Consider the following 21,619-nt stretch of genomic DNA (forward strand, 5'->3'; position numbering starts at 1 on the left):
GGAAACACTGCTGAACACAGACTAAACCGACTCAGGTGAGGAGTTGGGGTGGGCAAAGTAGTTGCAGCTATTGATTATTCAGTGTTGTTTGCCTGGGTGTCTGATCTGCGTTGACTGACATGGGTATTTTCTGCGTATCCCATGGTTGTCTAACGGGAGTGTGAATGCCTCGAGAGACAGGGCGTCCTTGTGTGGTGAGTTGTTGCAGTTTGTGACCACGTCGCCGAAGTTATCCCAATGCTGGCAAACAAAGCCAATAGCCATGTTGCGAAGTTTGAGAGCAACAGTTTCGTCAGGCGGGGCTTCGTTGTTCCTTTCCCATGGTTTTTGATGGTGGATGTGGTCGGGTGTCGAAACCGAAAAGAATAATGAAAAGTCAACGTGGCTCAGAGGTGCATGTGGACTCCTAGCACAGACGAAAGGGACTAAGTGGGTGGTCGGTGAGTTTTTGCGTCCGGGCACATGAGCAGGCAGTGTGAATGCCTAGAGAGCGAGGGTGGACGCGGGCCTGGGAATAAGGAGTGTTGGTGGGCGGGGAAACGTCTTCCGTGTTCCTGCAGGACCATCTAAGACGACGCATGTTTGTCGCAGATGCGAATTGCTGTATGTAGCGTGTAAAACAGTTTGCTATGGTGCACGTGGTCGTGCGTCGTAACCGAAAACTCAACGTGGCTCAGAGGTGCATGTGTACTGTAGCCCAGATGAAGATAAATGACGGCGTTTTTTCAGAGTCGTCGCGTCCAAGTTGGTGGGCGTGGCTCTGCGAGTTGTCATCGTATCCAATGGTCTTAGAGTTGGTGAGCGTGGCTCCTTCCTGCGTGCGCCATGGGCGGCTTACTTGTCGGCGGCTTAGTGAATCCACGCCCCTTCCAGCATGCTTTCCATGGGTGGCTACTTGTCGCCGGCTTAGTAAATTATATATATAGATGATTGAAGCAAGCTGTCCATCATATTGAACTGAACTGGAGAGATTTTGTATGAAGAATGGTCAACAATACCTCCATCCAGAATCCAGACACTCATCAAAGGCTATAGGAGGACAGCGTCTAGAGGCTGTTAGACTTGCAAAAGGAGGCTCAACTAAGTATTGATGTCATATCTCTGTTGGGGTGCCCACATTTATGCACCTGTCTAGTTTTGTTATGATGCATATTGCATATTTTCTGTTAATCCAATAAACTTAATGTCACTGCTGAAATCCTACTGTGTCCATAAGGCATGTCAGATATTAAAAGAAAGTTGCTATTTTGAAAGATTAGCCAATGAGAAACAAAAATCCAAAGAATTTAGAGGGGATCCCAAACTTTTTCATATGACTGTACTTATATATCACACACACACACACACACACACACACACTCATGCAGAGTGTGCTTGCGAAAATTTCACAAGAATAAAAGCTTTAATAAAATGATGATAAAGGAGAGAAGAACATCACACATTTCAGTAAGGAAGATATTATTTTAATAAGTGAGAGGACTCCATATTAGAATAGTCACATGATTAGTCTGGGATGTTATTACAGTCACTTACAACAGCAGGAATATTTATAATACAATGTGTAACGTGAACAGGTTAACAGAACATATTGGATAAGAAGGGAAATGCAGGGCACATGTATGTCAGTGTGTGTGTGAAGTGTGGCCATCAGCATACCGACATCTATAATAAATTGTTGTAAAACGCAAAAACGTTATAGTCAGCGAAAACATTCCTCTGTGTGTGACGCACAAGTACATGTACATTTAACCCGGGTTTCGACGTCACTCTGGAAAATGTCGTGTACAATTGGCCATGGGTACAAATACGGCATGGCAAATAAACTCAGACATTATTAAACATTTGTCTTTGTGTCTCAGTGATAGTCATACAATATGCTAAACGAACGGGAAGTTGCCTACATCGTAATATCTTGTTTTGAGTTGTCAGTGTTATAGAATGTCTGTAGTTTTTCCGTTATAATGTTTGTTGGCAGTTTGCCGCTGCTCTTCAGAAAGGTTGTGTGTGCGATTTATTTTTCGTTCACTGTCGAGGTGTGAGACTCGCTGCCGCTGATCCTCGGATAACGTCGCTCTGTGGTTTGTCATATGTCGTCTTTGATGTTCTAAGGCATCTCGCCTGTGCTGGTTGGTCTGGCGTGATGTCGATGTTTCTGCTTTGTGCGCTGGTGTGAGTATGTAGGCTGGCGAGACCGTTTCTGTTGGTCACCGCTACACTGTATGTGCCTTTTCATTTTATCGGGAGGCTTACATTGAAGTGAAGGAAAAAGGGGGTATAAAATGGTAGTGTCATAATGCAGTTTCGCTCAGTAACAAAGTAGGCACCGAACAAACAGTCAAACACCACAGTCAATAATCGATCACATTGAAGAATTGAAGATACAGTCGACCCTTGATATACGACCAGCCCGACATGTGAACAACTTGATTCACGACCAAAATTTTTGTTTTGATTTACGACCAACATCTTGCGTTACAACCTGAATGCGGTCACGTATATCTGCTTGCGCGATTGTAAACAAACAGCCGAGAGCATTCATAAGTGTCAGTCGGAACCCAGATTCATGTGTTTGTGGACATAATTTCGGTAAGTGCAGTGATTTATATAATTTATTTCGATAATTGCTAAGGAAGGAAGAGAAGGTAACGAAGGTAAAGAAAGCGATCACAGTCGAAACGAAGAAGGAAACTGTGCAGAAATATGAGAATGGCGTTCGTGTGACTGATCTCGCTAATATGTACAATCGACAATTTTACGAAGAAAAGATTTTTATAAGGAGGATCCTTCCAAACAATAACCACCTTCCTTACCTAAACCTTTCTTATTTCTATTTGTCTGTTTTATTTCATTCTGTCTGTTACCTGTTATTAGATGCAACTGAGAAGGCAAATTTCATGTTTTCCTGTGTAAACATGACTAAATAAAGAAACCTAACCTAACCTAACCTTCCATTTCATTCTCCTCCTCCTCCCTTCCTGCAGCCCAAAAATGTCAAATTAAATGGTGAGTACAGTATGAAATTGTTGTTTCTGGTAGGCTAGGCACTTTTTATAACTTTTTGGTTAGTACATTAGAAAAATTATTGGTGTTTTGGTAAATTATGCACATTATACAACCCTTTTTTATTATGAAAAGATTAAGTGTTGCTGTGGGAGGATCGGAACGCATTATGGGTATTTCCATTATTTCTTATGGGAAAAATAGTCTTGACTTACAACCAACTTGAGTTACAACCAGCCCTCGTGAACGAATTGAATTCGTAAGTCAAGGGTCCACTGTAAGCCTAAGACCAAAACACTGCCAGGAGCATGGATTCCTCGCTATTGTTGCAGAGTGACAAAGTAGTTGTGGCAACCATTCTTTATATTGAGCACGGACGGACACAAGCAAAATAATAGAAGGATTTTGTTCCTTATATAGAAAACGTCTACGTGTGAAAGTGTGTGTTTCTGTCTGTCCGGCCCGGAAGTGGGAGGTGAAGTCGTGGTAAGGGCTCCACCTCCGAGGAAACAGAAAACTCGCTTAGCCACTAATAACACAAGCGAGGTCAGCACATCAGCAAAACAAAACCTCCGAAGAAAGACAAAGTCACTTAGCCGCTAATATTGGCAAAACAGTATCCCTTTTATTTTTCCTCCCGCCGCTAATACACAAGCGAGGCGAGCGCATCAGCAAAATGAATCCTCCTAGGAGAGAAATGTCCAGAGGAATTCCTTTCAATTACCTGACACCTCGACATTTCAGTTATTTTTCTGACAATTTCAATAGTTCCTAGGACCCTGGGCTTTTTACAGCACGGGTTTACACGGCTAGTATTATATACATAGACACACACAAGGGGGAAGTCAAGCAAAAGTTAGAAAATGGGATTTATCAGAAAATGGAACAACCCTAAACCAAACTGTTAATGTCATTTCTCAATGTCATCTGCACCCTTCTCAATGCACTTGTGCCATCTGCCTAGAAGTGTCAGGACTCCAGCAGAATAAGAGGTTTTGTCTCGTCCTCGCACCGCTTCCTTCACATCATCATCTGTCTTGAATCGACGACCACCCGGATGTTTTTTTTAGTGGTCCAAAAAAGGTGGAAATCAAACTGTGCCAAATCTGGCGAATAAGGAGGATGTGGCAATACTTCATTTCCTGCAGACAAGCCTTGGACGTTCTTAGCCATGTGTGTGTCAATGTCTTGCAGCAAAAGGACCCCACCACTCAGCTCGAATAGCAGGCTTCACATTGGTCTCCAGCAAGTCACAGTAACTTGCACTAGTGACTGGAGTACCCCTTGGTTGTGAGAACAAGACAAAACCTTTTATTCTGCTGGAATTCAGGGCACTGCCAGGCAGATGGCGCAAGTGCACTGAGAAGGGTGGAGACTCCATTGAGAAATAACAGCATCAGTTCTGTGAAGGTTTGTTCCATTTTCGAATAAATCCCATTTTGTAACTTTAGCTTGACTCCCCTTCGTGTATATACACACACACACACACACACACACAATCACAAAAGAGAACCAATTTGTTAACCAGAACTCCGCTCTGTAAAGACATGTTTTTTATTTTTGCTGCCTGATATTTCAGTATACGGGGCGGCCATCCCCAAATCTTTTCTGCCTCTGACTTTTTTTTTTCCTATTACACGGTTAAAGGGTTATGATAATTTGATATCCATATGAATTCAATGGAAAATGGTGGAGGGCTTAGTAAATAAAATAATAATGGGTACATAATTAAAACGCATTACTGACACATCTGATACCGTCGGGCAGAGCCTTGAGGTGAATGACGTCACTTGTGCAGTTAATGGATGCCAATTATAAACGTGTGGCACTGCAAATGTGTTCACTGAGCTGCCTGCACATGTTTGAATAATTCCTTTCACATTCACTGTACAAAGTACTTACCAATTTAAATAATTCTGAGGGCGATTTTGCACTAGTAAAACTTTATTTCTTATTTTTTGCGTGTAATTATATGTATTGAGTGTTGTCATGTACGAGTATGTTGAAAATGAGCATCTTCTCCACAAGTCCACTCAGGATTCTTCAGCAACGCCAATTTCCCTTCTGGCTGAATCGACTAATTATAGGAATTATATATGGTGCACATCCACAAATTCAGCCGCATCCCATTAATTAATGGCTTTAAGCAATGCCTGAAGGGCAAAACATTGAAAAATGGGTTATAAATTTAACTAAGCCGTGATGCTCATTCGGTTTGTTCATCCTGTAAACAAGTATTTTCCACAGATTTGGAAATTAGTAAGTGCAATGAAACTGACTGCAACTTCATCAGACTTCTCATCATTAATGATTTATACTGCAAAATAAAGGAGACAAACACAATGAAGCTCCTCATTCCTCAAAACAAAATGACTTTACGGCTGCTCATGTGTTTAGGACTCAGATTTGTTCACTATACCTCATTCTTCACATAAAACTTCTTCCTTCGGCTGCTCCAGTTAGGGGTCAACACAGCAGATCATCCTCTTCCATATCTTTGTCCTCATCATCTTGCTCTGTCACACCCATCACCTGCATGTCCTCTCTCACCACATCCATAAACCTTCTCTTAGGCCTTCCTCTTCTCCTCTTACCCGGCAGCTCTATCCTTATATTTTCCCAATATACTCAGCATCTCGCCTCTCTGACTTTGTCTCCCAACCGTCCAACGTGAGCTGACCTTCTAATGTCCTCATTTCTAATCCCGTCCATCCTCGTCACACCCAATGCAAATCTTTGCATCTTTAACTCTGCTACCTCCAGCTCTGTCTCCTGCTTTCTGGTCAGTGGCACCGTCTCCAGCCCATATAACATAGGTGGTCTCACTACAGTCCTGTAGACCTTCCCTTTCACTCTTGCTGATACCCGTCTGTCACAAATCACTCCTGACACTCTTCTCCTCCCATTCCACCCTGCATTCTCTTTTTCACTTCTCTTCTACAATCCCCATTACTCTGTACTGTTGATCCCAAGTATTTAAACTCATCCACCTTCGCCAACTCTACTCCCCTCATCCTCACCATTCCACTGACCTCTCTCTCATTCACACACATGTATTCTGAATCGGTGGTCCTACTGACCTTCATTCCTCTCCTCTCTAAAGCATATCTCCACCTCTCCAGGGTCTCCTCAACCTGCTCCCTACTATCGCTTCAGATCACAATGTCATCAGCAAACATCACAGTCCACAGGGACTCCTGTCTAATCTCGTCTGTCAACCTGTCCATCACCATTGTAAATAAGAAAGGCCTCAGAGCCGATCCCTGATGTAATCCCATCTCCGTCACTCCTACTGCAGACCTCACCACAGTCACACTTCTCTCATACATATCCTGTACCACTCTTACATACTTCTCTGCCACTCCCGACTTCCTCGTACAATACCACAGCTCCTCTCAGTGACCCTGTCATTTGCTTTCTCCAGGTCCACAAAGATGCAGTGCAACTCCTTCTGACCTTCTCTAAACTTCTCCATCAACATCCTCAGAGCTAACATCACATCTGTGGTGCTCTTCCTTGGCATGAAACCATCCTGCTGCTCACTAATCACCACCTCACTTCTTAACTGAGCTTCCACTACTCTTTCCCATAATTTCATTTATCCCTCTGTAGTTACTGCAGTCCTGCACATACCCCCTTATTCTTAAAAATCTGCACCAGTACATTTCTTCTCCACTCCTCAGGCATCCTCTCACTTTCGAAGGGCATCCGGTGTAAAATTTTGCCAGATCAATATGCGGACAATAATACATATTCTTCACATAAAACTACTCATCTTACTGTTATCGTGTTATCTTGATGCAAGTGCTTTACGCTTGGCTCTCACGCTAATAAACGCCTTATACTCTTTTAGGAGCAATGAGATCATTTCCCCAGGTATGGAGGATCATCATTATAAAGTAGGGGTCTCAAACTCCGGTCCTGGAAGGCCCCAGTGGCTGCAGGTTTTAAATCTAACTCTTTTCTTAATCAGTGGCCTGTTTTTCCTGCTAATTAACTTCTTTTGAATTAATTTTAACTGACTTGTTTTTTTACGATTTTTTGCCCTGAATTGTTTCATTTCTTTCCTTAAATGACACCCAAACAGAAATGAAATGTGAAGTCAGTGAGCCGACAGAACACCAACTAAGTCAGGAACTCAGAAATTCCAACAAATTTCACTCCAACCAGTTGCTTAATTAGGTTCTGATTTTCGTTGTTAATTAAACCAGTTGTCACACACGTGCGTTTGGGAGACAGTTTACTAGCTCAAAGAGATGCAGTTACCCGATGAACCAGGGGTTGACGCTGCCCTCTAACTCTTTTTCCTCTCTCCTGGCAGAACAACTGAAGAAACCAAACAGTAACAGCATTTCTGGTACCAACCCTCAAGACCCCACCTCTTCATAATGTCACTTCCGGTTCCAGAATGCCTTTTACCCATGACATCACTTCCAGCTAATCTACTATATATAAGGCATTCATTACCTACAGTGGTGTGAAAAACTATTTGCCCCCTTCCTGATTTCTTATTCTTTTGCATGTTTGTCACACAAAATGTTTCTGATCATCAAACACATTTAACCATTAGTCAAATATAACACAAGTAAACACAAAATGCAGTTTTTAAATGATGGTGTTTATTATTTAGGGAGAAAAAAAATCCAAACCTACATGGCCCTGTGTGAAAAGGTAATTGCCCCCTTGTTAAAAAATAACCTAACTGTGGTGTATCACACCTGAGTTCAATTTCCGTAGCCACCTCCAGGCCTGATTACTGCCACACCTGTTTCAATCAAGAAATCACTTAAATAGGAGCTGCCTGACACAGAGAAGTAGACCAAAAGCACCTCAAAAGCTAGACATCATGCCAAGATCCAAAGAAATTCAGGAACAAATGAGAACAGAAGTAATTGAGATCTATCAGTCTGGTAAAGGTTATAAAGCCATTTCTAAAGCTTTGGGACTCCAGCGAACCACAGTGAGAGCCATTATCCACAAATGGCAAAAACATGGAACAGTGGTGAACCTTCCTAGGAGTGGCCGGCTGACCAAAATTACCCCAAGAGCGCAGAGACGACTCATCCGAGAGGTCACAAAAGACCCCAGGACAACGTCTAAAGAACTGCAGGCCTCACTTGCCTCAATTAAGGTCAGTGTTCACGACTCCACCATAAGAAAGAGACTGGGCAAAAACGGCCTGCATGGCAGATTTCCAAGACGCAAACCACTGTTAAGCAAAAAGAACATTAGGGCTCGTCTCAATTTTGCTAAGAAACATCTCAATGATTGCCAAGACTTTTGGGAAAATACCTTGTGGACTGATGAGTCAAAAGTTGAACTTTTTGGAAGGCAAATGTCCCGTTACATCTGGCGTAAAAGGAACACAGCATTTCAGAAAAAGAACATCATACCAACAGTAAAATATGGTGGTGGTAGTGTGATGGTCTGGGGTTGTTTTTTCTGCTTCAGGACCTGGAAGGTTTGCTGTGATAGATGGAACCATGAATTCTACTGTCTACCAAAAAATCCTGAAGGAGAATGTCCGGCCATCTGTTCGTCAACTCAAGCTGAAGCGATCTTGGGTGCTGCAACAGGACAATGACCCAAAACACACCAGCAAATCCACCTCTGAATGGCTGAAGAAAAACAAAATGAAGACTTTGGAGTGGCCTAGTCAAAGTCCTGACCTGAATCCAATTGAGATGCTATGGCATGACCTTAAAAAGGCGGTTCATGCTAGAAAACCCTCAAATAAAGCTGAATTACAACAATTTTGCAAAGATGAGTGGGCCAAAATTCCTCCAGAGCGCTGTAAAAGACTCATTGCAAGTTATCGCAAACGCTTGATTGCAGTTATTGCTGCTAAGGGTGGCCCAACCAGTTATTAGGTTCAGGGGGCAATTACTTTTTCACACAGGGCCATGTAGGTTTGGATTTTTTTTTTCTCCCTAAATAATAAAAACCACCATTTACAAACTGCATTTTGTGTTTACTTGTGTTATATTTGACTAATGGTTAAATGTGTTTGATGATCAGAAACATTTTGTGTGACAAACATGCAAAAGAATAAGAAATCAGGAAGGGGGCAAATAGTTTTTCACACCACTGTATGTCAGTTCCGATTTGAACTCTGTCTGATGTCATTTCCTTTGCTTGTGCTACAGTATATGGGGGATTCCCCCAACCTTTGATGGCGTTTGTGTCCTTATTTTACACCGTTCTTTAATTCCACGGTTTGTTACTGCTCTCATCGTGCAATCGCATACATTTCTGAAATTGATGATTTTCTCTTTTCTGAGAGCACTGATAAAATGTTTTGTGGACCTAAGCAGATCAAAATTCCTGAGACCTTCACCTTTCTTTATTTTCAGGTATTGCATGATGGACACAGTTCGCTGGTCCTGTTATGGCTCATTTTATATCTCATTATTGTTTGACAGCTAATTAAGGGAAAAAGGAACAATTAAGGGGTCTGAGCCTTCAAGAGCAAGTCAGTTAAATTAAATTCAAAAGGAGTTACGTAGCAGCAAAAACAGGTCACTAATTAAGAAAAGGGTTAGAATGAAAACCTGCAGCCTTTGGGGCCCTCCAGGACTGGAGTAGGGGACCTCCTGCGTCCAGTATGCTGACAGCCTGAGAAAGGAATAAGGAGGGATGCTGGAATCGATGCCACCATGAAGAGTGCTGCACACACTCAACGATACACAATATCGTTAAAAATCTATGGACCCCCACCCCAGATTATTGAGTTCAGGCGTTTCACTGCTAACAGGCGCGTGCACAAAATCAAACACACAGCCTAGCAACCTCCATTAACCAAGACTGGAGTGTACTCACAGCAGAGTGCCAATCTGCATCTGGAAACAACAGCATTAGCACAAGAACTGGGCATCAGGAGCTTCGTGAAATGGTTTTCATGGCCAAACCTAAGATTACTACTTGCAATGTCAAGAGTCAGATGGAGTGGTGTCAAGGGTGGCGCCACTGGACTCCAGAGCAGTGGGAATGTGTTCTCTGGAATGACAAATCACGCTTCACTATGTGGCAGTCTGATGGACCAGCGGAACACTACTTTCTGATCTTCATAGTGCCGTTGTGGTGTGCAATTTTGCATATACTGTAAGTTGATAAATATTTTGTACTAGCCAACCCGCGGCGTAGCATACGCCGCATAATTATGTATTGATGGGTGAACACTTCCTGAAAGACACAGTTGTCCAAATGGGGTTGGTTTTGAGGATACGACTGTAGGTGAATGAAAAGATGTAACTCTGGAGAGGGCAACATACAATACAGCGTTTTACACGCTGCATACATCAATTTACATCGAAGTATAGACACTGCTAAGACCATGGAATACCTCTCGCAAACTGTTTTACATGCTGCATACAGCGATTCACATCCGCGACAAATATGATTCTTCTTAGATGGTGCTGTCGTGTCCACCCTCGCTCTCGAAGCATACACACTTCCTGGTCATGTGCCCGCTCGCAAAAGCAACTAACAGAGACCCGCCCACCAACTGTAAGACCATGGGATACCCCTCGCAAACTGTTCTACACGCCGCATACAGCGATTCATATCCGCAACAAAGAAACTGTTTTACACACTGCATACAGCGATTCACATCTGCGACATGATTTTTCTTAGATGGTCCTGTCGCGTCCACCCTCGCACTCGAAGCATACACACTGCCTGGTCATGTGCCCGGTCGCAAGAGCAACTGACAGAGACCCGCCCACCAACTCTAAGACCATGGGATACCCCTCGGAAACTGTTTTAATACACAGCGTAATAGTAAACTAAATGTAAAAACATTGAATAACACTGAGAAAACCTTGAACAACAGAGAAAACTAACACTGCAATAGTTTGCGCTATAGCGCTACCAACCACTGGCTAAAAACACTTTTTTTAATGGGTTTTCAGCACAGGGAAAAAAATGAACATTTGAAAAAATCCGTAATTTAATAAACCACCAAGAAAAGTAACATTGTAACAATGCACGCTATGAACCGATCGCTGTAAACAGAAGTGAAAACAAAATCAAGCCCAGTGCATTCTTTAACTGCCTTCCTACCCTATGCGTCCAGCTCTCTCTCTCTGGCGCTGCCTGTGTGTGTGCACGGCTCTCTCTCTGGCGCTGCCTGTGTGCTTATATACATCGGACTTCCAATACAACTCGGAGTCCTGACACGTGCAAAAGTTCACTGATGACACTGCTATCGTGGGCTGCATCAGGAGTGGGCAGGAGGAGGAGTATAGGGACCTCATCAAGGACTTTGTTAAATGATGCGACTCAAACCACCTACAACTGAACACCAGCAAAACCAAGGAGCTGGTGGTGGATTTTAGGAGGCCCAGACCCCTCATGGACCCCGTGATCATCAGAGGTGACTGTGTGCAGAGGGTGCAGATCTATAAATATCTAGGAGTGCAGCTGGATGATAAATTAGACTGGACTGCCAATACTGATGCTCTGTGCAAGAAAGCACAGAGCAGGTTATACTACCTTAGAAGGCTGGCGTCCTTCAACATCAGATGGTTGTGGCGAGCGGCCTCTTCTACGCGGTGGTGTGCTAGGGAGGCAGCATTAAGAAGAAAGATGCCTCACGCCTGGACAAACAGGTGAGGAAGGCAGGCTCTATTGTAGGCACGGAGCTGGACAGTTTGACATCCGTGGCAGAGTGACGGGCACTGAGCAGGCTCCTGTCAATCATGGAGAATCCACTGCATCCACTAAACAGGATCATCTCCAGACAGAGGAGCAGCTTCAGCGACAGACTGCTGTCACCGTCCTGCTCCACTGACAGACTGAGGAGATCGTTTCTCCACTACACTATGTGACTCTTCAATTCCACCCTGGGGGGTAAATGTTAACATTATACAAAGTTATTGTCTGTCTGTACACCTGCATTGTTATCACTCTTTAATTTAATATTGTCTTTATCAGTATGCTGCTGTTGGAGTATGGGAATTTCCCCTTGGGATTAATAAAGTATCTATCTATCTATAAGGTCCCATCATTCTTGTCCATGCCATTTTCATTTGTGTTATTATTCGAAATATTCTGCTGAATTAATAAAATAAAAAAAATTTAAAAAAAAAAAAAAAAAAAAAGGCAAACAGATTTTTCTTAAATGCCAAATAAAACAACGACGGGTGCCAATTGCTTTTGTCAGCTTCAAGCTATTTCAGAGGTAATTGTGGATTCTTCTTTTATCGTAGAGGGGTACCAACAATTTTGTCCACATGGGTGTATATAGGGATTTTTTTTTTTTTTTAAGTTTTTAACAATATTTTTGTCCCATTTTTCCAGGTGTTCGGGTTATTTAATCCATAACTGTGGTGGTGACAGGAGTGTCCCTACCTTCCCAGCAGGACTTCTCCCACAGATGACGCACTTGTGGTTCCTGCAGCATTGTGAAGGACGACTCTCAACCATTACATGGACTCTTTGTTCTCTTACCGTGTGGCAAACGGTATCGAAGCATCTCGTCAAGAAGCTTCGTACCACAAGCTGTCAGAATCTTAATACATAATTCGCCTGCCTCCTCACTCACTCACTTACTCACTCACGTCTGTCCAAAGCCGAATGCGCAGTCGCCTTCTGCGCAGCTGCCCGAAAAACCTTAAGAGACCGACATCCAACCCCAACATCGCAGCAGGCGGCAGATTTGCGGCCGCAAAAATTCAAAGAGAAAGGAGATTTCGACTACAGCTCCAGGCCTAATTACGCATTCTGATTCAATTACATATTCATTCAATACACCTATATCAGGTTTGTGGTGCTTACTATTCCATATTGTACCGGAAAATTCATCATTCAATATTATACTATAGGCCTGGAAAATTCATCAACTAACAGTACAAGCCTGTACAGTAATGAGTAAAGTGGACTACAATCATTACAAAACAACTTCTTTGTTACTTATCATTTGTTCTTCATACACTGCTGACACAAACTCGTGTCCGTTTCATCTTACGTTGTCGAAACGGGCTCTTTGTCTAGTTCTTAATAAACACAATTGTGGAGCTCCGATTAGTTCTGCTAACGTGACTTGTGATTCTATGTGCAGTTCTTTTAGAGTCATTTTTTTGTTTGTTTTTTCCCCCACAATGCTATATGTTACACCGCAGACATGAAAAGCTCTGCTTCCTCTCACACTGGACGTGTACACAGTTACAGAGACTGACTTGACTTAATTAGTGGGTCCGACAATGAAGTAGTTGCAGCCTTTCCTCCTTTAATGTTATTTGCCCGGACTGCTGGATTTTAATTATCATTATTAATGAAGGGAGCTAAACTACACAAGAAAAAAAAAAAAGTGCAAAATACTAGGAAGACAACAAAAAAAGCATTGAAGAAATGCAAAAATTTCTAAATGTAAAAATCAAACTCCTGAGCTTTTCTGAAGGCAGAAACAGAGAAGAAGAAAAAATGACTAGCAAGTGAAATGAGATCAATTATTGTCACTAATTGTGAATCAGGATGGAACAAAAACCCAAATCCCCAAGTCTGAGAACCTCTGGACCACCTCACTGGGTCCCATCATCCAATCTCATGGTCTCTCAGGTCAGTGCCATGCCAACAATACACAGCTGTACCTGTCGATCCCACCAATAATGGACTAGAACACAACATTGGACTACTCTGAAGTGGCCTTCTACGAGCCCCGATTTGAATCCTATGGAACATCAATGAAAAGAACCGAAACATACAGTCTGGAGAAGACCCCCTTCACACCTGACACCGCTGGAGCAGTTTGCTCAGGATGAGTGGGCCAAACAACCTTCCCTTCTTCTCTGCAGATTTTTCAAGCTCTGCCAGGTTGGATGGGCACCATTGGTGGGCCGCTATTTTTTTGGACAGTCTGGAGGTGTTTGGTTGGGTCCTGGCTGGGCCACTCAAGTACAGGCTGAGCCAAAAAGTACCACCACATTTCAAACGTTTATTCTACAAAAACACTACAAGATAAAATACATTTCATGACAGCACAAGAAAGGGTATACAAAATAGATTTGTTTCACTGTGTTTTAAAAATGAGGTCGTTGAGGTGGTGGCCATCATTAGTGATACACTCTTCGAGATGATTTCTGAATGCTCGCATGACTCGTTTGGCCATTTCAAAGGGAATAGTGTCCTTGAGGGCTGCAAGGTTTTGAGGTCGGTGTGTGTAGACCTTCGACTTGAGAAGAAATCTCACAGAGTGAGATCAGGCGAACGTGAAGGCCACCCGACATCACCACGCAGGGAGATCAGCTTCACCGGAAACATCTCCCACAAAACTTTCATGGATCTCCGTGCAGGCTGTATGAGCTGTCGCTCCATCCTGTAGCATCCACCACATCCATTTCTTCCAGTTCTCTAGCATTTCAACGTAACATTCTGAAGTGACGGTGACCGTTGCTCCTCCCACCTCAAAAAGGTAAGGGCCTACAACGCCAAATTCTGCAACGGCGCACCAAACCATAACACGTGTGCTCAATGTGCGGGGGACTCTGATGAAGTTCATGAGGGTTGGTTTCATCCCAGTAGCGAAAGTTTTATTTATTTAAGCAGCCACCATTCAAATGGAAATGTGCCTCGTCCCTGATGTCACATGTCAATGGCATCTCGATGAACGGTTTGCAGAATGTTGGCACACAACTCTCTATGGCTCTCCCAGTTAGTTCCTGCACTACCACCATTATGTATGAATGGAAATTAAGGTCCTCAAACAAAAGACGTGTTGGAAATGCCGAAGGCAGAAGCGCGCTGAACGACTAGGAGTAAGCATTCATACAGTCAGAGGACGGCCCTGGAGATTTTCTGTTCAATGTTGAACCCGTCTGTCTAAATTTAGCCCCCACTCAAGAATTGTTTTCCGATTTGGGACGTCACCGTGAGGAGGAATGCTGAAGTGTGTTCAGAAGGCGCGTTGTGTAGTGATGATGGATTTGTTGTTTTTGAAGAACAATTCAACAGCGAAAGTGCAGTGCGCACCGGACCAAGGCATGTGGCCGACTGAAAACGACAAGGGATCGATCGCCTATCAAAAGGACCCCCTAACCCCAACCCACTCGGCCGGCTCCACCTTCAGAAATGGGGTACTTCATTTGGGCTCATCCTGTATTTTTAAAAATTGCCATCTCTTGAGAGTTTGGGAATTACCATCTAAACCCCAATTAGATACAAAAGGGTCCTAGAAGAATATTTACAATTTAAAAGACTTATTTTAACAAAAGGCTCTTAAGTCCAAGAAGCTCCCAAGAGCAGAAAAGGAATTCCCTGAGAAGGCAAGACAATGCACAGTAAACACAGTCCCACTACATAATCCCAAGTCAAAAAATAGAGCACGGGTTCAGAAATGCAGGAATTCGCGAAAAGGTACAGCAAACCACAAGTGAGCACTCCACTCCACGGTGCATTGGAAATGAAACACCAGGAACTATGGAAGGCCTCTTCGATAAATCAGGTGGAGGGCACTTCCTGCTGGTGACCCACAAAACACATGGGACATGAAAGAAGACATTTTCTAGTTACAAACAGACACAAAGTATAATACACATGATAAACAAAAGAAACAAAAACAGACAATAAATACGACTTTGTACCCCAGCCAGGGGAAAAATGCTGGCTGAAATAGGAGGACAACACCACAGTGTCGGCTCGAGTCTCTTTTAACCTGGATGAAGGGCCACCATCTACAGCTCAACCTGGAACAGACACAGCCTCTTGTCTCTTTAATTCACTTCAACTTGGTACACAGCATGGCTTATGGTCACTGACACTTCACAGTTTAGATGGACGATGAGCCAAAACACACCTGGACTAAAACCCAAGGGCTTTAAAACGCAAAGCAGTGGACTATTCTTCAATGGCCGAGTCAGTTAGCTGAGCTCAACACAACTGGACATGTGTGTCACTTACTGAAGACAAAACTGAAGGCAGAAAGTCCAACGAACAAGCAGCACCTGAAGAGAGCGGCAGTAAAGGATCAATTTGATAGGCACCCAGCACTTGGAGACGGCAGTGGGCTCAGACTTCTGGAAGTCATGGACTAGAAGAGATTTTCCACCAAATATTAAAAATGAATGTCATATTTATGATTATATTAGTTTGTCCAAATACATCCGCTCCCCTGAAAATATGGGGTTTTGGGGGGACCAAGTATAAGAATGGCTGTCTTTTCTAAACAGCTCATACAATGATTTTGTTAAACCCCATGAAATAAAGCTGAAAGTCTGTACTTCAATCACATGATTGCTATGTTTCAAATCAACGTGATGGGCAGAGAGATAGAGGTGAAAGGCACTATGTGATAGCTAGCTAGGTAGATGTGAAAGGCGCTATACGATAGCTAGGTGACTAGCTAAATGTGAAAGGCACTATATAATAGGTAGATGTGAAACGCTAAACATGATAAGTAGGTAGCTAGGTAGATGTGAAAGGCACTATATGATAGCTAGATTTGAAAGGCACTATACGATAGCTAGCAAGCTACTTGTGAAGCACTATATAATAGCTAGGTAGATGTGAAAGGCTAAACATGATAAGTAGGTAGGTAGGTAGGTAGATGTGAAAGGCGCTACATGATAGCTAGCTAGCAAGATGTGAAAGGCACTATATAATAGCTAGCTAAGTAGATGTGAAAGGCACTATATGATAGATAGCTAGGTAACTAGCTAGATGTGAAAGGTGCTATATAATAGCTAGGTAGATGAAAGGTGCTACACGATACCTAGCTAGCTAGATGTGAAAGGCACTATATAATAGCTAAGTAGATGTGAAAGGCACTATATAATAGCTAGCTAAGTAGATGTGAAAGGCACTATATGATAGATAGCTAGGTAACTAGCTAGATGTGAAAGGTGCTATATAATAGCTAGGTAGATGAAAGGTGCTACATGATACCTAGCTAGCTAGATGTGAAAGGCACTATATAATAGCTAACTAAGTAGATGTGAAAGGCACTATATAATAGCTAGCTAAGTAGATGTGAAAGGCACTATATGATAGATAGCTAGTTACCTAGCTAGATGTGAAAGGTGCTATATAATAGCTAGGTAGATGAAAGGTGCTACATGATACCTAGCTAGCTAGATGTGAAAGGCACTATATAATAGCTAGCTAAGTAGATGTGAAAGGCACTATATAATAGCTAGCTAAGTAGATGTGAAAGGCACTATATGATAGATAGCTAGGTAACTAGCTAGATGTGAAAGGTGCTATATAATAGCTAGGTAGATGAAAGGTGCTACATGATACCTAGCTAGCTAGATGTGAAAGGCACTATATAATAGCTAGCTAAGTAGATGTGAAAGGCACTATATGATAGACAGCTAGGTAACTAGCTAGATGTGAAAGGTGCTATATAATACCTAGCTAGATGTGAAAGGCGCTACATGATACCTAGCTAGCTAGATGTGAAAGGTGCTATATAATAGCTATCTAGGTTGATGTGAAAGGCAGTATATGATAGCTAGGCGACTAGCTAAATGTGAAAGGCACTATATAATAGTTAGGTAGATGTGAAACGCTAAACATGATAAGTAGGTAGCTAGGTAGATGTGAAAGGCACTATATGATAGCTAGATCTGAAAGGCACTATACGATAGCTAGCTAGCTAGATGTGAGAGGCACTATATAATAGCTAGGTAGATGTGAAAGACACTATATAATAGCTAGCTAGATGTGAAAGGTGTTAGATATTATCTATCTAGGTAGATGTGAAAGGCGCTATATATTAGCTATCTAGGTAGATGTGAAAGGCACTATATGATAGCTACGTGACTAGCTAGATGTGAAAGGCACTATATAATAGCTAGCTAGCTAGATGTGAAAGGCACTATATAATAGCTAGCTATGTAAATGTGAAAGGCACTATATGATAGATAGCTAGGTAGCTAGCTAGGTAGATGTGAAAGGTGCTACATGATAGCTAGCTAGCTAGCTAGCTAGCTAGATAGATGTGAAGGTCGCTATATGATAGCTAGCTAGCTACCCACCACCATCCGAACTGTTTACTCCCTCAAGGTGTTTAAGAAGTGATTGAAAACCCTCCTTTTCTGTGGATCTGTCAAATTGGGGGGTTTTTTTGTTTGGTTTTTTAACTGGCATATTGTTAAATTGGTTATTTTTTCTCATGTTGGCTTTACAGCCCTCCACTTGTGCTGATCAATTTTTGTCACCTGGCCGGCTACACTTGCTCAAAACAGTCCCAGGACTGAAGTTACTCGATCAGGTTGACCTCCTTTGTAAGTCGCTTTGGATAAAAGCTTCTGTGAGCCACTACATATAAATGGGTAGTCTGCTCGCTCGCACGCACGCTTGCTCTCTGCCTGCCTTCACCTTCGTCTCAATGACAGCTCGATGCGTGGCCCCTTTAAAATTCGAATTAAAAAGCCGTTCGAAAGGCGCACAAGGGGGATCTTAACGCGAGCGTAGGACATTAGAAAAAGCGCACCTTTAGCAGCAGCAGCTACAAACACATAAATCAGCTCTTGAACTCTGCAGCACTGAACTACTCCAAAGTACTTCGGGTTTTCTTTTCGTCAAAGGCATGCAGATCCTTGACAGATGCCAAACTCGTTTAAAAGAGCCGATCGAAACTACTTACCCAGCACAGACGGCGATTGGAAAACGTATCGCTTACATCCCAATAAACTCCCGGGGAAGGCATGACATTTGTGGAGTTTTGTCCACTTCATCCCGGTCACAATCCCCCGAAATCCCAGCCGCCAGGAGGCCGCCATGTTTAGGTCCTACCACTAAGACTGTCTAAACAGCTGCCTGTCTACTCGCTCGCTTGCTTGCTGCACTTGTAAGGCGGGGAGTTTAAACAGAGTGGGCGGGGAGGGGCGGGGCGCCGAGCCGCACTGCTCCAGTAGCACTGAGAAGGCAATCCGATTTAATGTCGCTTACGAAATATGGGCTGGTGTGTGTGCCTTTTGTGGACTCCTGCACAAATAGGTGTTGGGAATAAAACGAATGGTATGGCTAAAAAAGCTTTTAAAAAGTATAATGTTAGTATTGCAATAACAGCCTTTTATTCAGGCACGATTAAAAAAAAGAGACTCCAAAAAAAGTAAAACAGCCTCAACAGGCTCTAACTCTCCTCTGTTCTGTTTCTGTTCTTGGTTTCTGGCCACTGCTCCCCTGCATATGGCAAAGTCACCCACCATAATAAAAGGACACGTGTCTGTGTGTCAGTCCACTTGCTATGTAGCCAGCAGCCATACAACCAGCAACTTCAACACAGGTCATCCACCTAGAACATAAGACCATAAGATATTTGAAAAACGAAAGGAGACCACTCAGTCCATTGGTCACCTGTTTGTTTGGCTAATAGCTAAGCTGTCTCAATATCTCATTCAGATTCTTCTTAAAGGTCGTCAAGGTCTCTGCTTAACTACGGGTCTCAGGGAAGGCGAAGCTCATCATGTTCAGGCTGGCCAGTACTTGGATGGTGGTCCTGGAGGGACACAATGGCTGCAGATTTTCATTCTAACCCTTTTCTTAATGAGTGACCTGCTTTTGCTGCTAATTAATTGTAATTGACTTGCTCTTGAAGACTCAGACCCCTTAATTGTTTCTTTTTCCTTAATTAGCTGCCAAACAATAATGAGATACAAAATGAGCCAAAACAGCTGGTGTTCATCACACAATATCAGAAAATAAAGAAAGATGAAGCTCTCAGGAATGTTAATCTGCTCAGGTCCACAAAACATTTTAACAGAACTCTTAGAAAAGAGAAAAATGAACAATTTCGGAAATGTCTGGTATTACACAATGAGAGCAGCAACAAGCCATGAAATTAAAAAATGAGTTTAATTAACAACAAGAATCAGGGCCTAACTAAGCAGCTGGTTGGAGTGAAATGGGTTGGAGTTTGAGGCCCTGACTTAGCTGGTCTTCTGTTTACTCCCTCACTTCACATTTCATTTCTTTTTGGGTGCCATTTAAGGAAAGAAATGAAGAGTAGGGTGTGTGCTGAGCTGGCATCAGCTTTACAAGGGTAGATCTTGAGGACTTGTGCTCTACCTGCTCTTTTGCATGTTCTGTTCACTCTTGGGTTTTCAGCAACAGGAGCTTTTCAACATGAAGTTGCTGACCGATCAGGTATTTCACAATCATCATCGAATTGCGCCATGCCAGCTGTATAGGATGGTATTATCCACTTGTCATTCCGGTAGATAAGATTTCCTTACACTGTGGTTGAATTGGCAAACATAAAAGTGCAATTTGCAGCAATGTCCAGTTTTCCAAATGTAATCGAGCAGTGCGGTCAACTGCATTACACTGCTATTGCAATGGCCCTGGACAAGTTACATCAGCCAGGTAACAACATGATTCGCTGAAGTGGAATTTGATTGACATTAATTGACAGATCTGCCCATTTTACTCCGGGCTGCAGCAATATCTATTTGGAAGGAATGAGCTTACATTATGTCATCTATAGCTGGAAAACTTATAAAAACGGCAGCTCCGCACAGTCACAGGTGCTTTTTCCAACTATTGCAGCAAAAGGCAAGCAGCCCTTTTAAGAACAGCGAGTCACCTCAAAGTAAAGAGCAGACAATCGGTCCGTTGTGGCACTCGGTGACGTCGCTACACTATAAAGGCGCCTTCAGAGAATGAATTTGCTTATGTAAATAAAATAATAATAAAAACTATTTCCACTCTATTAATGTGCTGCTCTATAGTGCACAGAAAGTGTGTCGCATTGTGCAAGCGTGTAGCGTGAAGCATAATGTGGCACACAATCATGGCTTGCCCGTAGCTAAACAGTTGCGGTATGACAAACCTGACCCTGACCCACCAAATGATCAGCAAAGTCGGACAGCATTACAACTTCATTTGAATGTAATTAGCAGAATATAAAAACAGGGACTCAGATTCAGCATTTATTCATTTCATTTCATTTAATTTGTGGTCAGTATCACATAGTACAGCCCTTATATTCCTTTGTTCATTGGCCACCTCTCTTACAGCATTCAGCATCACATTTTGTGACTCCAGAACAGTGCACCAGCACACAGCCAGATGGCCTCCCAGTGGTTTCCGAGGCAGAGGCTTGTGTAAAGCCAGCGCCCGAAGATGTACTTGGCACAGCAGCACCATCATGTCATCGACACAGAGGTCAGCTTTTGTAATATTGTCTGAAACACAATAAACAGACGGTGGGGCTGCAACTCACCTTTTCAAGTCGACTTAGATATCTAACCACTTGTTTTTTCTTTTGGGCACTGTGCAACTTTCTGAACTTGAACTTTCGAGTGTCTCTGCCACACAGTATCACTGCATAATTTCCTTTTCTTGCTTATACCACTGCTTAAGCCAACAAATTGTATGTTTTTCTTTGCCTCCACTTCACATTCGCTGAAATTTGTCTTTTTTTCATGTGCCTTTTCCCATTGTTTTTTAACCAAACTCTGAACAGAAGGTGATATTTATAATGTCACACACATGCAAATAGGAGGCAGTTGAATGGTTTAAAGAATAATGGTAACACATCTGCCCAGGGGGCGACGGGGTACACTAACTCTCTTTCTAAGTCCCCTGCAGACCTTTCCTGGGAAATCCCACCAGGAACCACTGCCTCAACTTAGGACACGTCACTTCCGGTCCCGGCCCCGAGGACGACATCACTTCT

General features: G+C 42.8%; 1 protein-coding gene across 1 annotated transcript in view; it reads right to left on the reverse strand.

Moving 5' to 3' along the window:
• pdhx (pyruvate dehydrogenase complex component X) overlaps positions 1 to 18,770 on the reverse strand; it is a 409,158-nt gene extending 390,388 nt beyond the window's left edge. Inside the window, exon 1 of the mRNA XM_051923616.1 lies at positions 18,584 to 18,770. Coding sequence (XP_051779576.1) covers positions 18,584 to 18,719 — 136 coding nt within the window. The 5' untranslated portion in view covers positions 18,720 to 18,770. The remainder of the gene's footprint in view (positions 1 to 18,583) is intronic.
• Between the last annotated feature and the right edge of the window lie 2,849 nt (positions 18,771 to 21,619).

Source organism: Erpetoichthys calabaricus, chromosome 2 (genome assembly GCF_900747795.2).
Source record: "Erpetoichthys calabaricus chromosome 2, fErpCal1.3, whole genome shotgun sequence".
Lineage (NCBI taxonomy): Eukaryota > Metazoa > Chordata > Cladistia > Polypteriformes > Polypteridae > Erpetoichthys > Erpetoichthys calabaricus.